Genomic DNA, 19,876 nt, shown 5'->3' with positions numbered 1-19,876 from the left:
GGGTAGGGGGGAGGTGGTGGGGTGGGGATACAAACTAAAGCACAGCATCAAAAAATTGCAGGACACTGGGGACAAAGAGATTCAAAAACAACAAAAAAGATCTCACACAGAAAAATGATTTTTAAAAAGTACCAAGTATCGTCATATATGCACCCATTTTCACAAAACTAATAGATATGACCTCAAAACTAACTAGCAAACTAAGAAAGAGCCTGGGAAGGGGAACAGGTGGCTTAATGGGTAAAGGTGCCTACTTATTTGAGTTCAATCCCCAGGCCCCATATGAGGGAAAAGCCTACAAGTTGTTCTCTGACCTCCACAAGTACATGTGCCTACCCCCCAACACACACACCTGTGCACATAAAATGTTAATTTAAAGAAAGAAAGGGGGGGGTGAGAGATTAAGGGGAGGAGCTAGAGGCATAGCTTAGTGATAAAGAATATGCTTAGCATACATGAGGCTCTGGGTTCAATTCTCAAAACCACAAAAGACATGAGATCTTCAAACTGAAGAACTAACATAGGAAGATATATTGGAAATCCCCTGATTAATAGTAAAAGTAATCCTGGGATCTTAAGAAGAGTCAAGATCAAGAGGGAAGGTAGGGGTTAAGGAAGGCAGGCAGGGTTCAGGGATCAGTGGGGCATGTATGACTATAGCAGGACAACATGAGGGAAAGCTCTGGGGTGAAGGAATAACTGTGTTTAAGGCAGTACAAATCTGTATAACATTACAGAACTTTCCTGGTTTTGATAGTGTACTATAGTTAAGATGTTAACTCCTGAAAAACCTGGTTGAAAGGTATAGAGGATGTCTCTGCACAGGTTTTGCAAATTTCTATGAATCTTTAATATTTGTACTATTTTTTAAAATAATTTCTTATGGATCTATAATTATCTTAAAACAAAATGTTTTTTAAAAAATTGGGGGCCAGAGGGATGGTTCAGCAATTAAGAGTATTGACTGCTCTTGCAGAGGACCTGGATTTGGTTCCCAGTACCCACATGGCAGCTCACAACCATCCATAACTCTGGTTCTAGAAGGCCTGGCACCCTCTCCTGGCCTCTGCTGGCACTGCATAACACAAGTGCACTTACATACATGCAGGCAAAACATCCATACATACAAAATAAAAACAAAGAAATAAAGCAACAATTTTTTAAAAATTCACTTAATGGATGATAACACTAAAATTGTATTGGGACTTGCCACTTTTTTCCTGACCTGCATTTATAGTTACTTGACCTTAAAAGAAATTTTGCCCTGCTCTATCTTTACCACCCAAAGGCCCTGATTCCTGTGAAAAAAAAAGTTTTCCCTTGTCTTGGGGTACATCAAAATAAGTCACACAGGCCAGAGAGAGCACTCAGTTGGTTAAGTGCTTGCCATACCAGCATGAGAACTTGAGTTCAATCCCCAGCACACATGTAAAAGTCAGGCAGACGCAACAGCATGCACCTGTAGTCCCAGAGCTGGGGAAGCAGTCAAGAGGATCCCTAGGCCATGCTGGTCAGGTAACCCAACCAAATCAATGAGTTCCAGGTTCACCAAGAAATCTTGTTTCAAAAAGTAAGTGTAGAGCAAATGAGGAAGACATCTGCTGTTGACCTCTGACCTCTATAAGCAAGTGCACACAATATACATGTGCACCAGCTCACACGTGCATACACATACAAATATGTACACAAATATATACCACACCCATACCAGTAAATGGTATTAATAATAAAGCCACACCAAATGTACTTTTTAAATGTGTGTATGTGTGTGTATATGCATGGGTGCACATGTGAATGCACGTGGAGGTCAAAGGACAAATTCAGGTGTCATTCTCAGGAAGAGTATCCACCTTCTTTAAAACAGGGCATCTCACTGCCTGAAACTCACCGAGTAGGCTAGACTAGGTGAGTAGCAAGCCCCAGGGATACTCCTGTTTCTTCCTCCTTGGCAGTGGGACTCCACTTGCACACCACCATGCCAGGCATTTTTACATGAGTTCTCAGGATTAAACTTAGGTTGTTGCTTTACTAACTGAGCTATACCCCTAGCCCCCAAATATATTTCTTTGATATAGTTCAAGATGTTTATTTGGAGAAATTGCAGGCCCCACAGTCATAAGAATGACTCTGAAAAGTTATTCTTTTGTTAAGACAGATGGACAGAAGGAAGGAAATAAGGAAAGAAGGAAATAGAAAGTGAAAGAAAAAGGAAAAAAAAATTGCAAGGTATGGTGGCACATGCCTGTAAGTCTAGCACTTTGGAGGTTGAGGCAGGAATTGCATTGAGTTCAAAGCCAGCCTAGGTAACACAGCAAGACTCTATCTTACAAATAACTTTATGTGCTCAGTGTGGTGGCACATACCTTTAATCCCAGCATTTAAGAGGCAGAAGCAGGAAGATCTTTTTAAGTTCAAGGCCAACCTGGTCTACATAGTGAGTTCCAGGCCAGTCAGGGCTGCAAGATGAGACCCTGTCTAAAAAAAAAAAAAAAAAATCAAAACAAGCCCCCTCCCAAAAACAAAACAAACAAACATCAAATACTTTTTCAAATTGATCTACATTAGTAAAGTAAGTAGGAGATGCAATCATAGGTTTTCCATCTAAGATCCCCTTTCTGCCTATAAAGAATCTTTTTACAGGAAGAAGAGGCTAGGGGTCTGACAGTTGCCCAAGTGGAGATTACTATAGTAGTCTCCATAGTACTGTCTACGTAGTAAGGAAGCCTTTGATGGCTATGTAGTTTCTCTCCTTAATCTCCAATGGCTGTGCTCCATTCACTCCAAATTCTTGTTCCTTTGTATGTAAGGCAATATAGTATGTAAGTATCAGTACTTGGCCCTTTCTGTGAGTCTCATCATCTGAGTGTGGTTTCTGTGACTTTGCATGCAATAAATTTATTGACTTTTCTAATTTAATCTAGATACTGTCAGTTCATTTTACAGACTAAAATGATAAAACTTCTTCAGAGGGAAACAGAAAATTTTAAACTTCCCTGTAGTCTCTTTACTTCTTTTTGTCTGACTCTAGGATATTCCTTCAAGTTACACTAGAATGTCATGTAATCAATACATTCTGCTGCAATTATCATTTTTCTATTACCAGTTTATCACCTTGGTCATGAGACAGCCCATATTAAACCATCTCACATGAATACACTGAAGTAAACTTAGTGACTCAAAGGATGGGTTTTTTAGGGCCTTACTTAAAAAGAGATAGGCTAGAGTATCCTACAGAAATTGCCTCAATCTAAGCAAAGGCTTAATGAAATACTGCAGCCTTGACAAACTGAAATTTGTTCTAATATGCTTAACTTGCAATTTTAAACTCAATCAGTAAACAGAATCTTTGAATAATGACTCAGATATATAAAGACAATCTTAATAGTTAAAAATGTACTTGAAAGAATATGCATGGCTTCATTTTTAACCATTAACTGTTTAAGCCCAATTTTCAGTTGCATTTATTTCGAAGCACATGGGAAGGCAAAACCCCACAACTGATGACCACCTACCCTAGGAGAGAATGACTCAATTCACAGGAGTCACAGCTTCTCTTACGTCTTGTAGGTTTGATCTGTAAAGTGAAAGTCTTGATCTAAATTTCATCTTGTAGGTTCCAACACTCTTATAAGGACTGTTCTAAGGGTGATGATGTAGGGGCACCTATAGATAGAAGAAGAGAAAAGGCCAATATAGACCAGCATGTAGACAGAGATTAAGGGAGGAAAGGAAGCAACAGAATCCAAAAGACTGCAGGGGAGGGAAGTGACTGGGACAGGGAATACTCATGAGAAGATGAACTTGTCTCTGAGGTAGCTTGTGTTTGTAAGTAGAAGGCTTTAAAGAGATAGGACATACCCATTTGTACCCAGTTTATATGGTTGTGTAGACAGAAGTCTTCACCACAGATGAAATATCATACTCATGACTATTCCATTCCTACAGCTTTTGTTGGTGATGTTTTCATTTTATAAATTTTTCATACAATGTATTTTGATCATATTCAAGGGCCCTCCCCCATCTCTTCTAAGTTCTACCCCATCTCTCTACTCTACTTCCTGTACTATTTCTTTAAGGCCTATCTACATTTTTAATCCACATCCTCCCCCACAAAAAAGCCCACGAACTTGAAAAACTATGCAACTTCAATGTGACAGGGTAAGTTAGAAATACGCCTTCTCTTTTCTCAAGTACTCATACCTTCTTCCCTTCCCTCTCAATATGTTGAATCTGTCTCTAAAACAAGATCAGAGGTATTTTCTCATTCTGCAGAAAACTGCCAAAACCATTTTCTTCTCTGCCTTCTCTTGTCCTAATCTAAGCCTCACCTTACTACATACTAAGAAGTTCAAGGCAATGAACATCAGTTAACACAAACGGCTGCATCTTGCTTCTATCAAAACAATTATTTTATTCCAGAGTACAATAAAACTTTCACTTTACACAATTGTTATCTTCCATTTTCTCACTAAGTCCACAGCACTGTTTATATTTTTAAATTTTTAATGAAATAATTACTTTCATTAAAATCAGACAGCACTGTGATATTTTTGATGTTAGAACTTTGAATGTTGCTAATGTTAATCTTTTGACAAGCACAAAAACACACAAAGAAAGCCCTTTACACACCCTGCAAGAAATGTCTTAATGGTTAAGTTTCTCAGAAATACTTTACTAAGATTGACAATCAGCTAATAGGTGTTTTCCCTTATTTAAGCAGTATTTTCTCATAATATCTAGTGTGTTATTAGTTGTATAAATGGGCCTTACTTATTCCTTGTAATAATGTACGTTTACGGATAGTTTCCTTAGTGTCCACTAGAAGACTGCTTCCAGGACCTCCCTCAGACTAAAATTAAACTCATAAAAATTACTGGATTTGCATGTAACCTATACATAATTCCATTATACTTTAAAGCACCTCAATATTACTTATAGTATCTAACACAATATAACTGCAGGTTTATTCAGTCTTACGCCTTACAAAAATGCTTTGAATGTAAACATAAATTGACTATAAAAGGTATAAACAAATTTACACTCTCACTGAGAGTGAAGTGCTACTAACCAATCAGGTTTTAATATATACAGGTTAAATATGCTTTATATAAAAAGGACTGGGCAGGAAGTGGTTTACATTTGGAAGTTGTCAGATTGTGGGATATTTTCATAGAATGTACTGCTTGAACATACCTAATTCTGAGAATATAAAATTCAAAATATCCAAAAATCTTTAGGATCTTCAGATTAGGGTATTCTGCCTGTGACTGTCACAATGTATAGAGTAACAACACAGAAACAAGTCTGTACCTGCACAGTACAGGCAGAAAAATTTTCCAAATATTTTTGCTCTGCGATTGGTTGGAATTAAAATATGGAATTTTCTTCATTGAATATAGTATATGTTAGAGGACTGTCAGATAGACCTTGTCATTTTATGAATACAGATTTCAAACACAGTTCATGTCTTAAGGTTACGGAAACATTAGAAAATCACCACTACATTCTAGGTTGACATTCTGTCATAACTCACCCTACACTGAATGAAACTCACTCTGAAGAGAAATCCCATTAGCACAATAAACGTGGTAATGACTTCAAAAGAATACAAGCTTTGTAGAACATGAGAGAATTCACAACAAACAAAACTACCAAAACTCCTATGGAGATAATAGGATGGAGCACCTTCAGAATAGTCAAGGCTTCAACAAGAAATACCTTAGGAGAGAGGCCCTATGAATGTGTTAAGAGTTTTCTAAAAGAAAACAAACTTTTACAATCCAAAGGGAAATCATACTGAGGAGATTCATTATGTAGAAAAACTTAAATAAGAGCTGAGTACAAGAAATCATATTAGAAATTAATGAGTATATAGAATCTCCCAGACAAACTTCTGCCCTTAATGAACACTAAAGAATTCAATATAAGGGGAGAAACCTGAAAACATCCTAAATGAGAGAGAAAGAGAAAAAAAAATCTCTGTCCACAGAAAGAATATTACTTCCAGATGTTACATGGCTCTGGTAATATTACTTTTTAGATGTCATGTGGCACTGGGAAGATTACTTTTAGATGCCATGTGGCACTGGGAAGATTACTCTTAGATGCCATGTGGCTTTTGCAGAAATAGCTCCAAACAAGATGAGCAACTAGAAATGACACATCTATGGGCTCTAAAGAAGGGAGCTTCAGAACGTACATATATTGAACTCAAAGTTTGAAGAGATTAACAGGTACTGCTCCAGGTTCAACACTGTCAATGTGGAATTCCTCTTTACAGTTGACAGAACTCCAATCTATAACCATAAGACTTGTGATTGTCCCTCAACTTTTATCACTTCTTAAGACTGCTGCAGTTTTGACAAGAATTACTTTTATTTTTAATTGTGTGTGCATGCGCGCACACATGCGCACTTGTGCTTGCTGGGAACCAAACCCAGGTCTTCTCTGCAAGAACAGCAAATGCTCTTAACCACTAAACCATCTCTCCAGCCCCAAGAATTCTTATTATTGCCTTACAACTACATTTAACTCAGCTCTTATTCTGAAATCACCCACTTCGAGGAATTAGACAAAGACCTAGAAGGTATTTTAAAGATTAGCAAGTTTCAAGTACTTTTTCCCCCCAGTTTAAAAACATTTTTTTTAAGCCAAGGATAAGAAATGTATTAGTGACACAGTTCACAAATAGCAAAGCTGAAAAAAAATTTTTTTTAACTCTTCTAGCTCCTTGTCCCAGTAAGTTTTGCCAATATTTTATTTTATAACACATTTTTGGGGGGTTCTTTTTGAGACAGGGTTTCCCTGTAGCCCTAGCTGTCCTGGAACTCACTACGTAGTCCATACTGGCCTTGAACTCACAGAGATCTGCCTGCCTCTGCCTCCCGAGTGCTGGGATCAAAGACGTGTGCAACCACATCCGGCTTCTATTTTATAAATTTAAAAGACAAAGTAAGTGAAGTTAAATACTTAAAATTTGAAGTGCTGGCATTTCCCTTTCTCTGCCTTCTGGAGAACCATGATGTGAAATGTTCTGCTTTGTGCCTTCCCCTGCCACAATGGACGAAACCCTCAGAAACCAGGAACTACAATCAACCTTTTTCTCATATTTAAAAAAAAGGGGGGGGGGGAGGAAGAAAAATGGGAGGAAAGGAAAGACAAGCAAGGAAAAATAAAGAATTTACTTAGCTGTAGGTGGGAAATTGCTTGCTTAGCATGTGAAAGGCCGAGTTTGTTCCCCAGCACTGAAGACTGCAGTTGGAGGCAGGAAAAGGAGGGGTAGAAATGATGTAAAAATAGCATTTGTGCAATAAATTCTCAAAAAAAAATTTAATTAAAAATAGGAAAAAAAAAGGAATATATTCAGAATTCAGCACTGACTTAAAGGGGGCAGCAAAGCATATTATAGCAAAGGGTCCTCAAAACTGGTTTAAAGAAGAAAATAATGAGAAAAGAGAAGTGAAAGAACAACTGTGTAGAGTTAAAAGAGTAAGGCTCTATTAATACTGGTGAGTGTGGAAGATGGAACTACTTAGAGCTTTGTGTTTTCATCCTACTGCTAAGAGACAGGAAAGGGCTACAAGCAGGAAAGGAGAACAAAAGCCTGACTTTGTGTGAGAGAGACCAATGTGCTTAGAAAATGTGAATAAATCACCACCTGGTTAATTACACATGGGGACATACAGGCTGCTCCCGAATACAAAATCTGCCTATCTTCAAAGTTCTTTAAAAAAAAATGGAGTAATATAACCTATGTACATCCTCACATATACTTTAAATTATGCCTAGACTACCTATAATACAATATATATGTCATGTCAACAGTCGTTAGACCCAATTTCCCCCCCCCCAATACTTTTGATCCAAGTTTGGTTAAATCCACAAATTAGCACCTAAGTGGTAAAGTGCTTGTTTAGCATGTACAAGGTGGAACCACAGATGAGAGCAATTATATTTAAAAAAAAAAAAGTCTGATATAACTTAAGATCTTTTAAAAGACTTTCATAATGTACAACACACACACACACACACACACACACACACACACACACCGAATTTTGGAATGAAAATAAGAATACTAGTTTCAGACTCAGAGATAGCATTACTTATTTGTAATATCTGAGGTTTAACAAGAGTTAACTTCTCTCCTTAGTGAAGGTAATATTTTAATTTCATAATAAGATGTACACCATCCTAAGCTAATAAATAAGACAAATACATTAGACTTATTTCTATTATAGCATAAACAACTTTTTTAGAAATTATCAGTAGCAAGAGTTTTGACATCAGATGGAACAAAAAGGGGGGAAAGAGAAAGCCAGCTGCATGCCAGCATGCCCCTTTCTCTGCTTCATGGCCTACTCTACCATGTCTTCCCTACCAGATGGATTGAACCCTTTGAAACCATGATCCAAAATCTTTCCCCCAGGTGTTTCTGTTGGACATTTGGTCATAGTGACAAGAAAAGTAACCAATATACACAAAGATCAGGTGAGAGTGAACTACCATGATTTAGTAGAGAGAAGATGGGTCTTTTAGACTAGGGTGTTATAAGTAGAGAGACTAGATATTTATGAGGTTAAAAGGTCATAAGCAGAGCTGAGTTCAGGGAACACACCTGTGATCTCAACACTTGGGAGGTGCAGGCAAGAGAACCAGCAGTTCAAAGTCATCTATCTTTAGCTATATAATGAGTTTGAGACCAGCCTGGGCTACATAAGACCTTGCTTCAAATAAAACCAAACCAAACTAAAACCAAAAGCAACCAACCAAAAACCCAAAAAAAGTGTGTGTGAAATTGTACTAAATTATACTGAAGTAAAGTCAGGAGAATTTTAAGGTTCACAATTTTAAGGTTCACAAAGTACTGTTCAATGCCTCCCAGGGTTATTAATAAATTCCCTTAGAAGTGAAATATGTATCTTCAGATAATATAATCTAAATGTACAATGTCTGAGCCTTTAGCCATAAATGGCTAGAGAGCATTTGAAATGAAGTTACTCCAGATAAAGACATTCAGTAATCAGAAAATAAATATGGGATTTAGAAAGCTTAGCATAGAAAAAAAAAAAAAGCATAAAATGTCTTAATATATTTTCATGCTGGTGACAAGTTGAAATACTTTGGCTATAGGTTAAATAAAATTACTCAAATGGATTTCACTTATTCCTTTTTACTTTTATTTATTATTTTTATTTTATGTGTATGAGTGTATTGCCTACATGTGTACAAGTGCATCCATGTCATGCAAGGCCTGCAGAGGTCAGAAAAGGGCATCAAATCCCCTGGAACTAGAGTTAGGATGGTTGTTAGCTACATGTGGGTACTGAGAATCGAACTTGGGTTCTTTGTAAGAGCAGTCAGTGCTCTTAAATGCTGAGCCATCTCCTTTTTACTTTATAATGGGGCCACTACAAAATGTACAGTTAAATAAATGACAGTAGATTTACATGCGTTACCCCTTGTCAGGTGAGAGAGCAGTAATAAATGTAATGTATTCAAAAGGAAAAATAGGTTTTAATTCAAAGGCAAAATAAAAGTGTTTTTTTTTTTTTTGGTCAAGAATACAAGAATACCAGAGATGAATAGGTCAGGGTTGTTTCGTGGTTTGTTTTTTTAGGGTTTTTTTTTTTTTGCCATTTAATTTTAAAATTATTGTGCTATTTGTGCATTATTTATAAAGTACATGGTTCCTCTTTGTCTACTCTTAATAGTTCTATTTTTGAGAATCCTCTATAGTATAGGAGAAAGTGGAAATCACAGGCTTGTGGAAATGACTAAGACTCAGATGGTTTCAGCCCTCCCTTCACTTTATAGGTAACATGAGATACTAACACCTTAAATAATCTACTTGAAAATCACAAGACTAACATTATTTATATCACGTAAGATATACATGGAAATTCAGTCATTGTGGTGTTCAGGGCCATTGTAGATTTGTATATAACACAACAAATACTGTATTTTTTAAAGATTTTGTTTGTTTTATGTGTATGTTTTGCTTGCATGTATGTGAGTACATCACATATGTACAATGCCTGCAGAAGCCAGAAGAGGGCACTGGATCCTCTGAAATTGGAATTAGGGATGGATGTTAGCTGCCACGTGGGTGCTGAGCACCCACTCAGGTCTTCTGCAAGAGGAGTAAGCACTCTTAACTGCTCAGGCATCTCTCTAGTCACACAAACACTGTATTTATTCCCAAAAGAACTGATCGTGAATTATCAATGGCTTTGTTTCAGGAACATCAAGTTTATATTCTTACTTGATAAGAGTAGTAAATTGTCTGCTTTTAGATCTGAAACCCAGTGCCAACACTGAGTTGTTATTCATCTGAATAGGATTTGAACGTGTCCACAAAGGTATATATACTAGAGTTGAGTCTCTAGAATTGCAGTGTTAGGAAGTGGCAAAAGCTTTAGGAGGTAGAGTCTTAATGGAAAATGGTTAGGTCATGGGAGCATTCAAGGAGTGAGGTAGTTCTACAGGAACCAGCTGTTAGAAAGACATTCACCATTGGACCCCTGTGCATGTGGCCATTTCCCTTTCCACTTTTCTGCTATGTGGTGAGGCAGCCACTGAGGCCCTCACTCAAGGCCCAACACATACTAACTCCTGATACTGGACTTTCAGCCCCTAAAACTATTATCTAAACAAACCTTTTTTTCTATATAAAGTACTCAGCATCAGACATTTTATTATAGCAATATAAAACAGATTAAGCTGTATGTCAAGGATAACTGTCATTGTTCCCTCATCAATGAAATAAAGATATAAGTAGGCTTTAAAAATGAAAGAATACTAAAGACACATACTTGCTTATAATGAGGGAGTAGATACATAATATTAATTCCCTTCTTTTTATTGAGGAAAAAAGGTACTTCTTGATCCTTCTCTTAGAGGATCAACAAAGGGGCAAGTGAGAAACCTCAGAGGGTAAAGATGCTTGCCATGTAAGCCTGGCAACCTAAGCTCCATCCCTAGGACCCACATAAAGATGGAAAAAGAAGTAAATGACTCCACAAAGTTGTCTTCTGACCTCCACATGTACATCCACACATACTATAGTAATTTTTAAAAATTTAAAAATAAAGAATACATAAAATTAAGGTAGAAGGGAAGATTACTGAGTTGTTTCTAATTTTCATCTTCTCATTAAAAAGTTTCAAAGCCATGAAAAAAATCATTTAACTTCTTTAAGTCTACTCCTGCCTCGAGAACCCAAATGAATCAAACATCCAATTTATGATTCAAATGCATACTGCAATCAGTGCCATATGGACTTCTGAACACTGACTAACGCAGAAAAGTAACATTGTAAGCTTTAGACATTTAACAACTCATATGAAATATAATTTGAATTTTATTAAATATATTAAGATTATGGCTTATCATTTTTTATATTTAAAGGAATATTCTTAAAACTACTTACATCTGGCTGAATAGCTTTAAACACTGGAACATCCATTAGTGTTATCTGACCCTGAAAGACAAAATTTTAAAAACGAAATGGCAATTTCTTTGGAACTCTATGACACAAAACATACTCAAAATAAAAATCCTATCCCATACTAGAATATTATTGAATACTCAACTCAGTAAGGGCTTATAGAAAATTAAAAATTTAGTCTTTATGCCATTGAACATAATTACTTCTAGTTATTTCATTCTTAAGATAGAAAAGTAAAAATTTTGAGCACAGTCATACCTTACATCAAAACACACACACACACACACACACACACACACACACACACACACACACATCTGGCTAGATGGCTCAGCCAGTAAAGGTGCTTTACCACCAAGCCTGATGACTGGAATCTGAGCCCTGAGTTCAATCCGTGGAACCCATGTGGTAGAAGAGAGCCAACTTTCTAGTTGCCCTCCAACCTCCACACATGCCATGCACCCCTTTCTCATACAAGTAAATAAATATAATAAAAATGTTTGAGTAGAAATTCTTTTTTTAAAGTCAGACCTATCTATTGCTTCATAGAGCAATAGTCTTACGATGAAATTTAAATAATCATTCCTCAAATAGTAACGTAAGATCTGATATCAACAAAAAGGTTTTCTTACTAATGTAAGAAGTAATGAGACTATGCTAAAGGCAATACAATGTGTTATGGACTTTATGAGCTAAAGACCTGTCTTATGCTTTTATAGATATAACACAAACAATATATCAAAGAATTACATGTTACAACCAAGAACACTTTATTCCTGGAAGGCAAGAGTACTTCAAGATGGGAATATCAATGTATTGTTAACAACTGAAAGAAAAATGAGAACTTAAATGAACATTTATGTCAGTTAGAAAACATGTTCTAAAGATAATTTCATGATATTCCAATGATGGAGAAATCAGGTTTAATTTCTCAGTTGTTAAATTTACTACTTCTCAGACATGTTAAATTGCAGCTGGTTTGGGTAGTCAAGACAGGTAGTGATGAAAATACTTATTATTTATAAAATAGAAGGGGTAACTAAGAAACTGCTTTCCTGACATCATCCTTCTCTTGCTCTCAAATTGTGCTATTCTTCAACAATTCCTATATCCTGCTTTTAAATAAAACCATCTCTTCCACAGAGGCCACAAATTCTAACACAATAGCACACGAATATAAATTGTGTGCAAAAACTAGAAAAGGACGAGGCAGGAAGCTTACCGCATATTCTTCTGGTGTAACCTTAAGAACATCAAATACCACAGCATCAAAGCTTTTCTTCAACTCAGAACCTTTTTCACTTAACGATTCAGAGCTGCTACTTTTCTGTCAAAAATGAAAGAAAAAAACAGTCTTTCGAACACTGTCTCACAATGTCACAGAAAGTAGACTGACCTTAAAAACTTAGGAACTTGGGCTGAGATGGCTTAGTTGGTAAAGTGCCTGCCATACAAGCAAGGGGACCTAAGTTGGAATCTCCAACACTCACATAAAACCCAGACACAATGTACATATGTGAACCCCAGTGTTGGGGTGTGGGGGTGGAGGGCAGAGACAAGTGGATCTGTGCAGCATATTGGGCAGTCACCGCTAGCTGAATCTTGAGCTCCAGGTTCAGTGATAGAGTCTCAAAAAAGAAAAAAGTAGAAAGCAACTAAGGAAAACACCTCACATCAACCTCTGGTGTCCACACATATGTACACCCATACAAACATACCCACAGAGACACATACCCACAGACACACACAGACACACACACACAGAGTAACTAAGGACAATATGTGATAAAATCTGTAGAAAAGCTGAGCAGAACTTGCTGCTTGGCTGAAGAATATTAGATATAGAGTCAGGCAATTTGAAATCCAATGTTGAGTTTAGATTTTAGGTTCTGAGTAAGTCACTCCTTTGTGTGTCAGTTTCTTCACACAGACATTCTGGTTTTACCTAGCTCCATGACTCTGAAATGAAGTAAAGTCAGGAGAGAACAGTATACATCCACACTCATGCATCACTCAAGAATTCAGATACTGTCTGAGTGATGTGTTCTTAATCATGTAATGTGTAAACATCACAAGTTACTTACACAATCTACAATGGCTACAACATGATCATGGGACCACTGTTATACACAAAGTTTGCTATCAACCAAAATGTCATTAAGCAGGGCATGACTGCATGTATAACTTTTAAACTGTCATTAGGATAAAAATGTAATACTTTTATAACATAAACCACAAGAAAATTAGAACTCCATAATCAGTCACATAAGCTATTCATATTTGTTAGCAGATATCTGGCTTTGATAGTACCACCTAAACTACTCTCATTATAAATCAATGTTTTATGCCTGAAGGCTTCTAGTTTCGAGTCTGAATATGCTATTGCTACAGGTAAAACTAAAGGTAATCTGGGTCCTGAAATTCTCTTTTTGTTTTTTATGTGAATGTACTTAAGTGTACTACATACATGCAGTGCCCGATGAAGCCAGAAGAGGCCATCAGATTCCCTGGAATTGGAGTTACAAGCAGTTGTAAGCTGCCATGTTGGTGCTAAGAACAGAACCCAGGTCTTCTGCAAAAGCAGCCAGTGCTCTCAACAACTGAGCCATCTCTACCCTCTCTCCAGCCCCAAAGGTTTTGTGTTTTGGTTTTTTTATTTGCTGTTTTTTTTTGAGACAAAGTCTGACTACATAGTACTGGCTGGCCTGAAACTTACTATGTAGACTAGGCGTGCTCCATCATGCCCAGCACAGAATATATTTTTAATCATGGCACATGATTATTAGCAATAAAAATTTTAGCTGGGCATGGTGTCACATGCCTTTAATCCCAGCAACTTGGGATGTTGAGGCAGGCAGATCTTCATGAGTTCAAGGCCACCCTGGTCTACAGAGTAAGTTTCAGGATTACAGCTGGCCACCACCATGCCCAGCTTAACCATTCCTGGTTTATATATCTGTTTTGAGTACTTGCTATTATGTCTCCTTTTTCTTAACCCCCCCCTTTCACTAGTAGCTAAATATCAAATATGGAGCCATAATTATTACCTAAGAAGAGGATCATCACTAATTCTGGGAATGTCTCAATCTGTATTTAAGTATTTCTCCTGCTCCTTTCTCTACCTTCTCTTGTATTCCCACTATGTCTTTAGATCTTCTGTCGCTGTCCCACAGTTCTCGGCTATTCCCTCTTTGTATTCATTCAAATTTCTCTTTGCATTTCTGGTTGGGAAGTTTCTTCTACTGACACATGTTTGAGCCCAGTGATTCTTTCCTTGGACTTTACTGGGGAGCTCACCAAAGGCATTCTTTGTAATGCTCTTGAAGTCTAACATTCTTTCTGACTCTTAAAAATTTCAATAACCAGGGTTGAAGAGATGGCTCAGCAGTTAAGAGCATAGACTGCTCTAGCAGAGGACTCAGATTCGGTTCCCAGCACCCATATGGCAGCTAACAACCATCTGTAACTCTAGCTCTAGGGTATATGACATCGTCTTCTGGTCTCTACGGTCATTGCATGACATGGGTACATTTATACAGATGCAGGCAAAACACTGATACATTAAAAAAAAATTTTTAAGACTTTCAGTAACCCTTCTTATATTATCCATTTCTTGTTTATAGCTCCCTCTTTTCTTTATTACTATTATTTAAAATATTTTTGTGATGATTTTCCTGCCTCAACATGCTGAGTGCTAAGATTACCGGTGTGTACCACCACCATGCCCAGCTGGTCCACTTTTCTTTTTAAAAGTCTTTAGCATTTCAAAGACAGTATTTTAATTTCTAGTTAACTCCCAAAATCCTGTCTTATCTGTTTTTCCTGCTTGATTCATCTCTTCAAACTGTGTTGTGCTTTTGTCTTTGTCTCTGAATGTAATTTTCTGTTGAAATACAGATAGGACATACGGGTTAACAGGAATTGAGATTAAATAGGTCTTTAATGTAAGAGTTTATGTTTACAAGCCAAGCTTTGTTGTGTTTAGTTTGGCATTTGTGATGATTAGTTTTAATTGCCAAGTTGACAAAATCTAGAATCACCTGGGAACTGAGTCTCAATGAGGAACTGTTTAGATTAGTTGGCCTGTGGGCATGTCTGTGAGGGGATTGTCTAGAAAAATGTTCAGAGTGGGAAGATCATCCACTGTTGAGTGGCACCATTCTCTGGACAGGGGATCCTGGACTGTACAACAGTGGAGAAAGTGAGCTAAGCACTGGCATTCATGCACTAATTTGTTGCTCTCTGCTCTTGATCGACACATAATGTGACTAGCTGCTTCAAGTTTCTGCCATCTTCATTTTCTCAGGATGATGGGCTGTAATTGGATTGGGAGCTAAATAAACCCTTAAGTTGCTTTTGTCAGGGTATTTTATCATAGAAAAAGGAAATGAAACTAGACAGAAATCAGTACCAGAAGAGAGGTTGTGGCTAATAAACCTGGTGTTTGGAACTGTTTTGTAGAAGGAATGTGAAGAGTCTGGAACTTTGGGCTAGAAAAGTCACTGAATGCTGTAGGCAGAACTAATGGGCTGATCTTGTAGAAGTCTGAAAAAGAAGAATGCTGAGAGAAACACAGAGAATGGAGACCTAGCTGATAAAGCTTCAGAAGGAACAAGAACTCTGTTGGGAACTAGGCTATTTGTGTGATATTTTGGCCAAGAACATGGCTTCATTCTGTGTCCTGAGAACTTGAATGAAGTTTAATTTAAGGTAATGGGCTAATCTGTTGGAAAAAGGAAAGGCAGAGCCTAAAGGCCACAAAAGGCTATTAAAGAAGTCACTGATCAAATAAAGTATTTTATTCATAAGCTTATCACTTTTTAAGGAAACCTGCATTGATATGTTAAAAGATCTATGGCTTAAAATGAAGTAGAAAATATATATCTTTTTTATTTTATTGTCTTGCTACAGGAGAACTACTTAGAGACCAACCTTTTCACCCTTACTTCTCATATGGCAAATTATACTACTCTTAAGTCTGACATAATTCACTTATTTTTAGGAAAATAAACAGAATTTTTTATGCAAGTGAAATTATCTGTTTTATTTGATAAATATTTGTATGCTGCTCCCAATGAACTAAAACAGGTTTTTGTGTACAAATACACTAATACATACATATGACATATTTAAGAAATATGGTTAAAATATAACAAGTAAATTCATATATAAGCATAATCTCTGTCTCAAGGAGGAAAAGCTATGCACAGATTTATATAAGAAAATAAAAGGCTTTTTTCAAGTTATAGTTTTAAAAGTAGAAAAACTCACATTTGTTTATAGGATTAGAAAAGGATTTGTTTGCAATATATTTTGAATGACAAATTTCTTTTTTTTGTACAGGGAGAGAAAGGAACACATTGGAAAACAAGAAAAATCTCATATAGAGAAACTGATACAGGCAAAGTTGTAATCGAAGTAGGAAAAGTCAACTGCTTATATAAACATCAACAAAACATGATATTCTCTCAACAGAACATTGTTTCAAACAGAATATTAGTAGGAATTAAATCTATTAGAAAGAAAATCTGGCAGGGCTGGGAAGATGTCTCAACAGGTAAAGTAGTTGTGAAGCACGAGGAACTGAGTTCGGATCCTCAGCACAAGTGCAATATCTGGGTAAAGCAGCACATACCTGAATCCTAGCACTGGGGAAATAGAGACACAAGATTCCTGGAGTTTGCTGGTCGAGTCTAGCTGAACTGATGAGCTCCAAGTTCAGTTGGCTAGCTTTTGTTGCTAATTTGACACAAACTAGAGTTACTTGGGAAGAAACCCCAACTAAGGAATTGCTTCCATCATTCTGGCCTGTGGGCATGACTCGGGGGGGTGGGGTGGATTTTCTTGATTGGTGACTGATGTGAGTGGCACCTTAGCCAGGTAGACCTGGACTGTATAAAAAAGCTGGCAGAGGGGGGTGGAGAGATGGCTCAGTGGCTACTTTTACAGAGCCTGGGGTTTGGCTCCCAGCCATCTTTAACTCCAGTTTCAGGGGATCCAATGCTCTCCCTCCCACCTCCACAGGCACCAGACAAACACATAGTGTACATATGTACATGCACACAAACACATGTAAGTAAATAAATCTGAAAGGAGAAAAGAAGGGAAGGAAGAGCAGGTGGGGAGAGAAAGAGAGAGGGGGAGTGAGAGAGGGAACGCAGGAGGGAGAGAAGGAGGGGGAAAGAAAGTGAGAATGAGAGGAGGGAGAGGGAAGGAGGGGGCGGGGGAGGGAGAGAGATAGCACACAAGCCAAGCAAGCCAGAGGGGATAAGGCAGTAAGCAACATTTCTCTGTGGTTTCTGCTTCAAGCTCCTGCCTTGGCTTCCTCAATGATGGGCTTTAAGCCAAACAAACCCTTCCCTCCCCAAGTTAGTCTTGGTCAGTGTTTCATCATAGCAACAGAAAGCAAACTGGGACAGACTGTTTCAATAAACAAAGTGGAAAGTGATAGAGGAAGAGAGCCAACATTGATCTCTGATGTTCGTGATCTCACATGAACACCAGTGTGTGTACACACACACACACACACACATATCAGTGCACGCACATGTGAAAAGGTACACACATATACCACACACAAAAAAAGGAGGGGGGGAGACAAAGAAAAGAAATGAATGAATCAGTGACCATTTTGAGGAAAGTATTAGATGCAAGGCCATAGGTAGGGACACCTGGACTTAGTTAGTTGGCAACAAGAAACCAACAATTTTGGGAGAGTTTAAGAATTATATTAATTTTTAAAATTAATTATTTTTATTTTACATGGATAGTGTTTTGCCTGCATGTATGAAAGCTCTGCATGTATGCAATGCCTGCAGAGGCTAGAAAGTGTGTCGGATCCCCCGGAACTGGAGTTACAGCTTTTAGCTACCAATGTGGATGCTGGGAACCAAATCTGCATCCTCTGCAGGAGCAGCGCCAGTGCTCTTAACTATCTTTCCAGTCCCAAGAGTTATATTTTAAGAATATTAATTTAGGGGCTAGAGAGGGCTCAGCAGTTAAAAGTGCCTGCTGTTCTTCAGAAGAACTGCATTCAGATCTCAGCACCCACATCAAGTGGTTCACAACCACCTACTAAAACTTTAGCTCCAAGGAATCTGAAACAATCTTTTGGCATCCAAAGGCACCTGTACACATGTGGCCTATGCATGCATACACATACACACACACACACACACACACACACACACACGCACACAGGCACACACACACACACATCTTTAAAAAGCAATATTAATTAAAAATAATAGCAAACAACAGAAATAAAAGTGAAGTCAGCCATGGTGGCATGTGCCTGTAATCCTAGCACTTGAGAGGAGGTGGCAGGAGGATCAAGAGTTCAAGGTTATCCACTGTTACACAGTGAGTTTGAGGTCAGCCTGGGCTACATGAGACTGTGTATCACTAAAACAAAACATTCTTGTGTAATTCACACCCCTTCAGTGTGGGCAGGATCTGTGACTTCCTTCTAATTAGCAGAGTAAGACAAAAGAAAAGGGCTAAGACTTCCATGACGGCATCACATATGATTTTAATTTCTGTCTTGCTGGCAGACTCTCTACTGTGGTGACAAAAAGATATAGAAAGCAAAGGGGACTGAAGCAAACAAAATAATCCATAGATTTAAACAGCTATAAAAATGTCCTGTGGAGCTAGAGAGCTGATTCAGCAGTTAAGAGTACTGACTGCTCTTGCAGAGGACCCAGATTTGGTTCCCAGCACCCACATGGTGGCTAACTGCTATTAACTCCAGTTCCAGGGGATCTGGCGCCCTCTTCTGACCTCCACGGGTGTTTGATGACATGGTGCACTTATATACATGTAGGCAATACACCCATACACATAAAGTAAAAATATTCATTTAAATGTCCTGCTATTCACAGAAGTCATGGAAAGGCTTAGACAAAAATTTTTAAAGAACCCTGAGATGAAGGTGTTAAAGAATTAAACCATATTCTCTTCCATTACAGTAAGAGAAAAACCATAGAAGTAGGAAATGGATGCTAAAAGTATTTTTTAAAGTACTCTAGATTTGTAGACAAAGCAAATGAAAAATGGTGAGGCAGAAATAAAATCACAACACAGTAACTAAAGAACTGAATGCTTAGTTTAGTCTTAATGTCCATGTAAACTCTAAGCAGTATTAACAATGTAAGTTCCTGTAGTGTTCCTAATAGTTCTGATCTCCATCAGGTTCAAAATCAAAGTCTAGATGGCACCCAACACCTAAAAATTCCAAATAAAGGGCTCCTTATTTGCCCCACTTGGACTAGTTCCCTGAAGGTTCATGTAATGTAAGAGTATTCCAGAATAACTTTCTTTAATACTAAACCCAAGAAAATGTTTTGAGCAATCATTTATCAAGTATCTAAAGTAGATAAAATATTTGTAGGATGCAGATTAAATATGAACGACAGAATTAAAAGT

At 37.5% G+C, this 19,876-nt stretch overlaps 1 protein-coding gene across 4 annotated transcripts in view; it reads right to left on the bottom strand.

The window, feature by feature from the left end:
• Ralgps2 (Ral GEF with PH domain and SH3 binding motif 2) overlaps nucleotides 1-19,876 on the bottom strand; it is a 199,505-nt gene that overhangs the window by 130,987 nt on the left and 48,642 nt on the right. For all 4 annotated transcript variants that reach the window (XM_029560170.1, XM_029560171.1, XM_008826130.2 and 1 more), the window contains exons 3-4: nucleotides 12,672-12,776; nucleotides 11,432-11,482 (exon numbers count right to left, since the gene is read on the bottom strand). In XM_029560170.1, the coding sequence (XP_029416030.1) occupies nucleotides 11,432-11,482; nucleotides 12,672-12,776 (156 nt within the window). The remainder of the gene's footprint in view (nucleotides 1-11,431; nucleotides 11,483-12,671; nucleotides 12,777-19,876) is intronic.

This window comes from Nannospalax galili, unplaced genomic scaffold (assembly GCF_000622305.1).
Source record: "Nannospalax galili isolate Female #2095 unplaced genomic scaffold, S.galili_v1.0 scaffold429, whole genome shotgun sequence".
Classification (NCBI taxonomy): domain Eukaryota; kingdom Metazoa; phylum Chordata; class Mammalia; order Rodentia; family Spalacidae; genus Nannospalax; species Nannospalax galili.
Note: the sequence above shows the minus strand (reverse complement) of the source record. Positions and strands in the feature narration are given on the sequence as shown.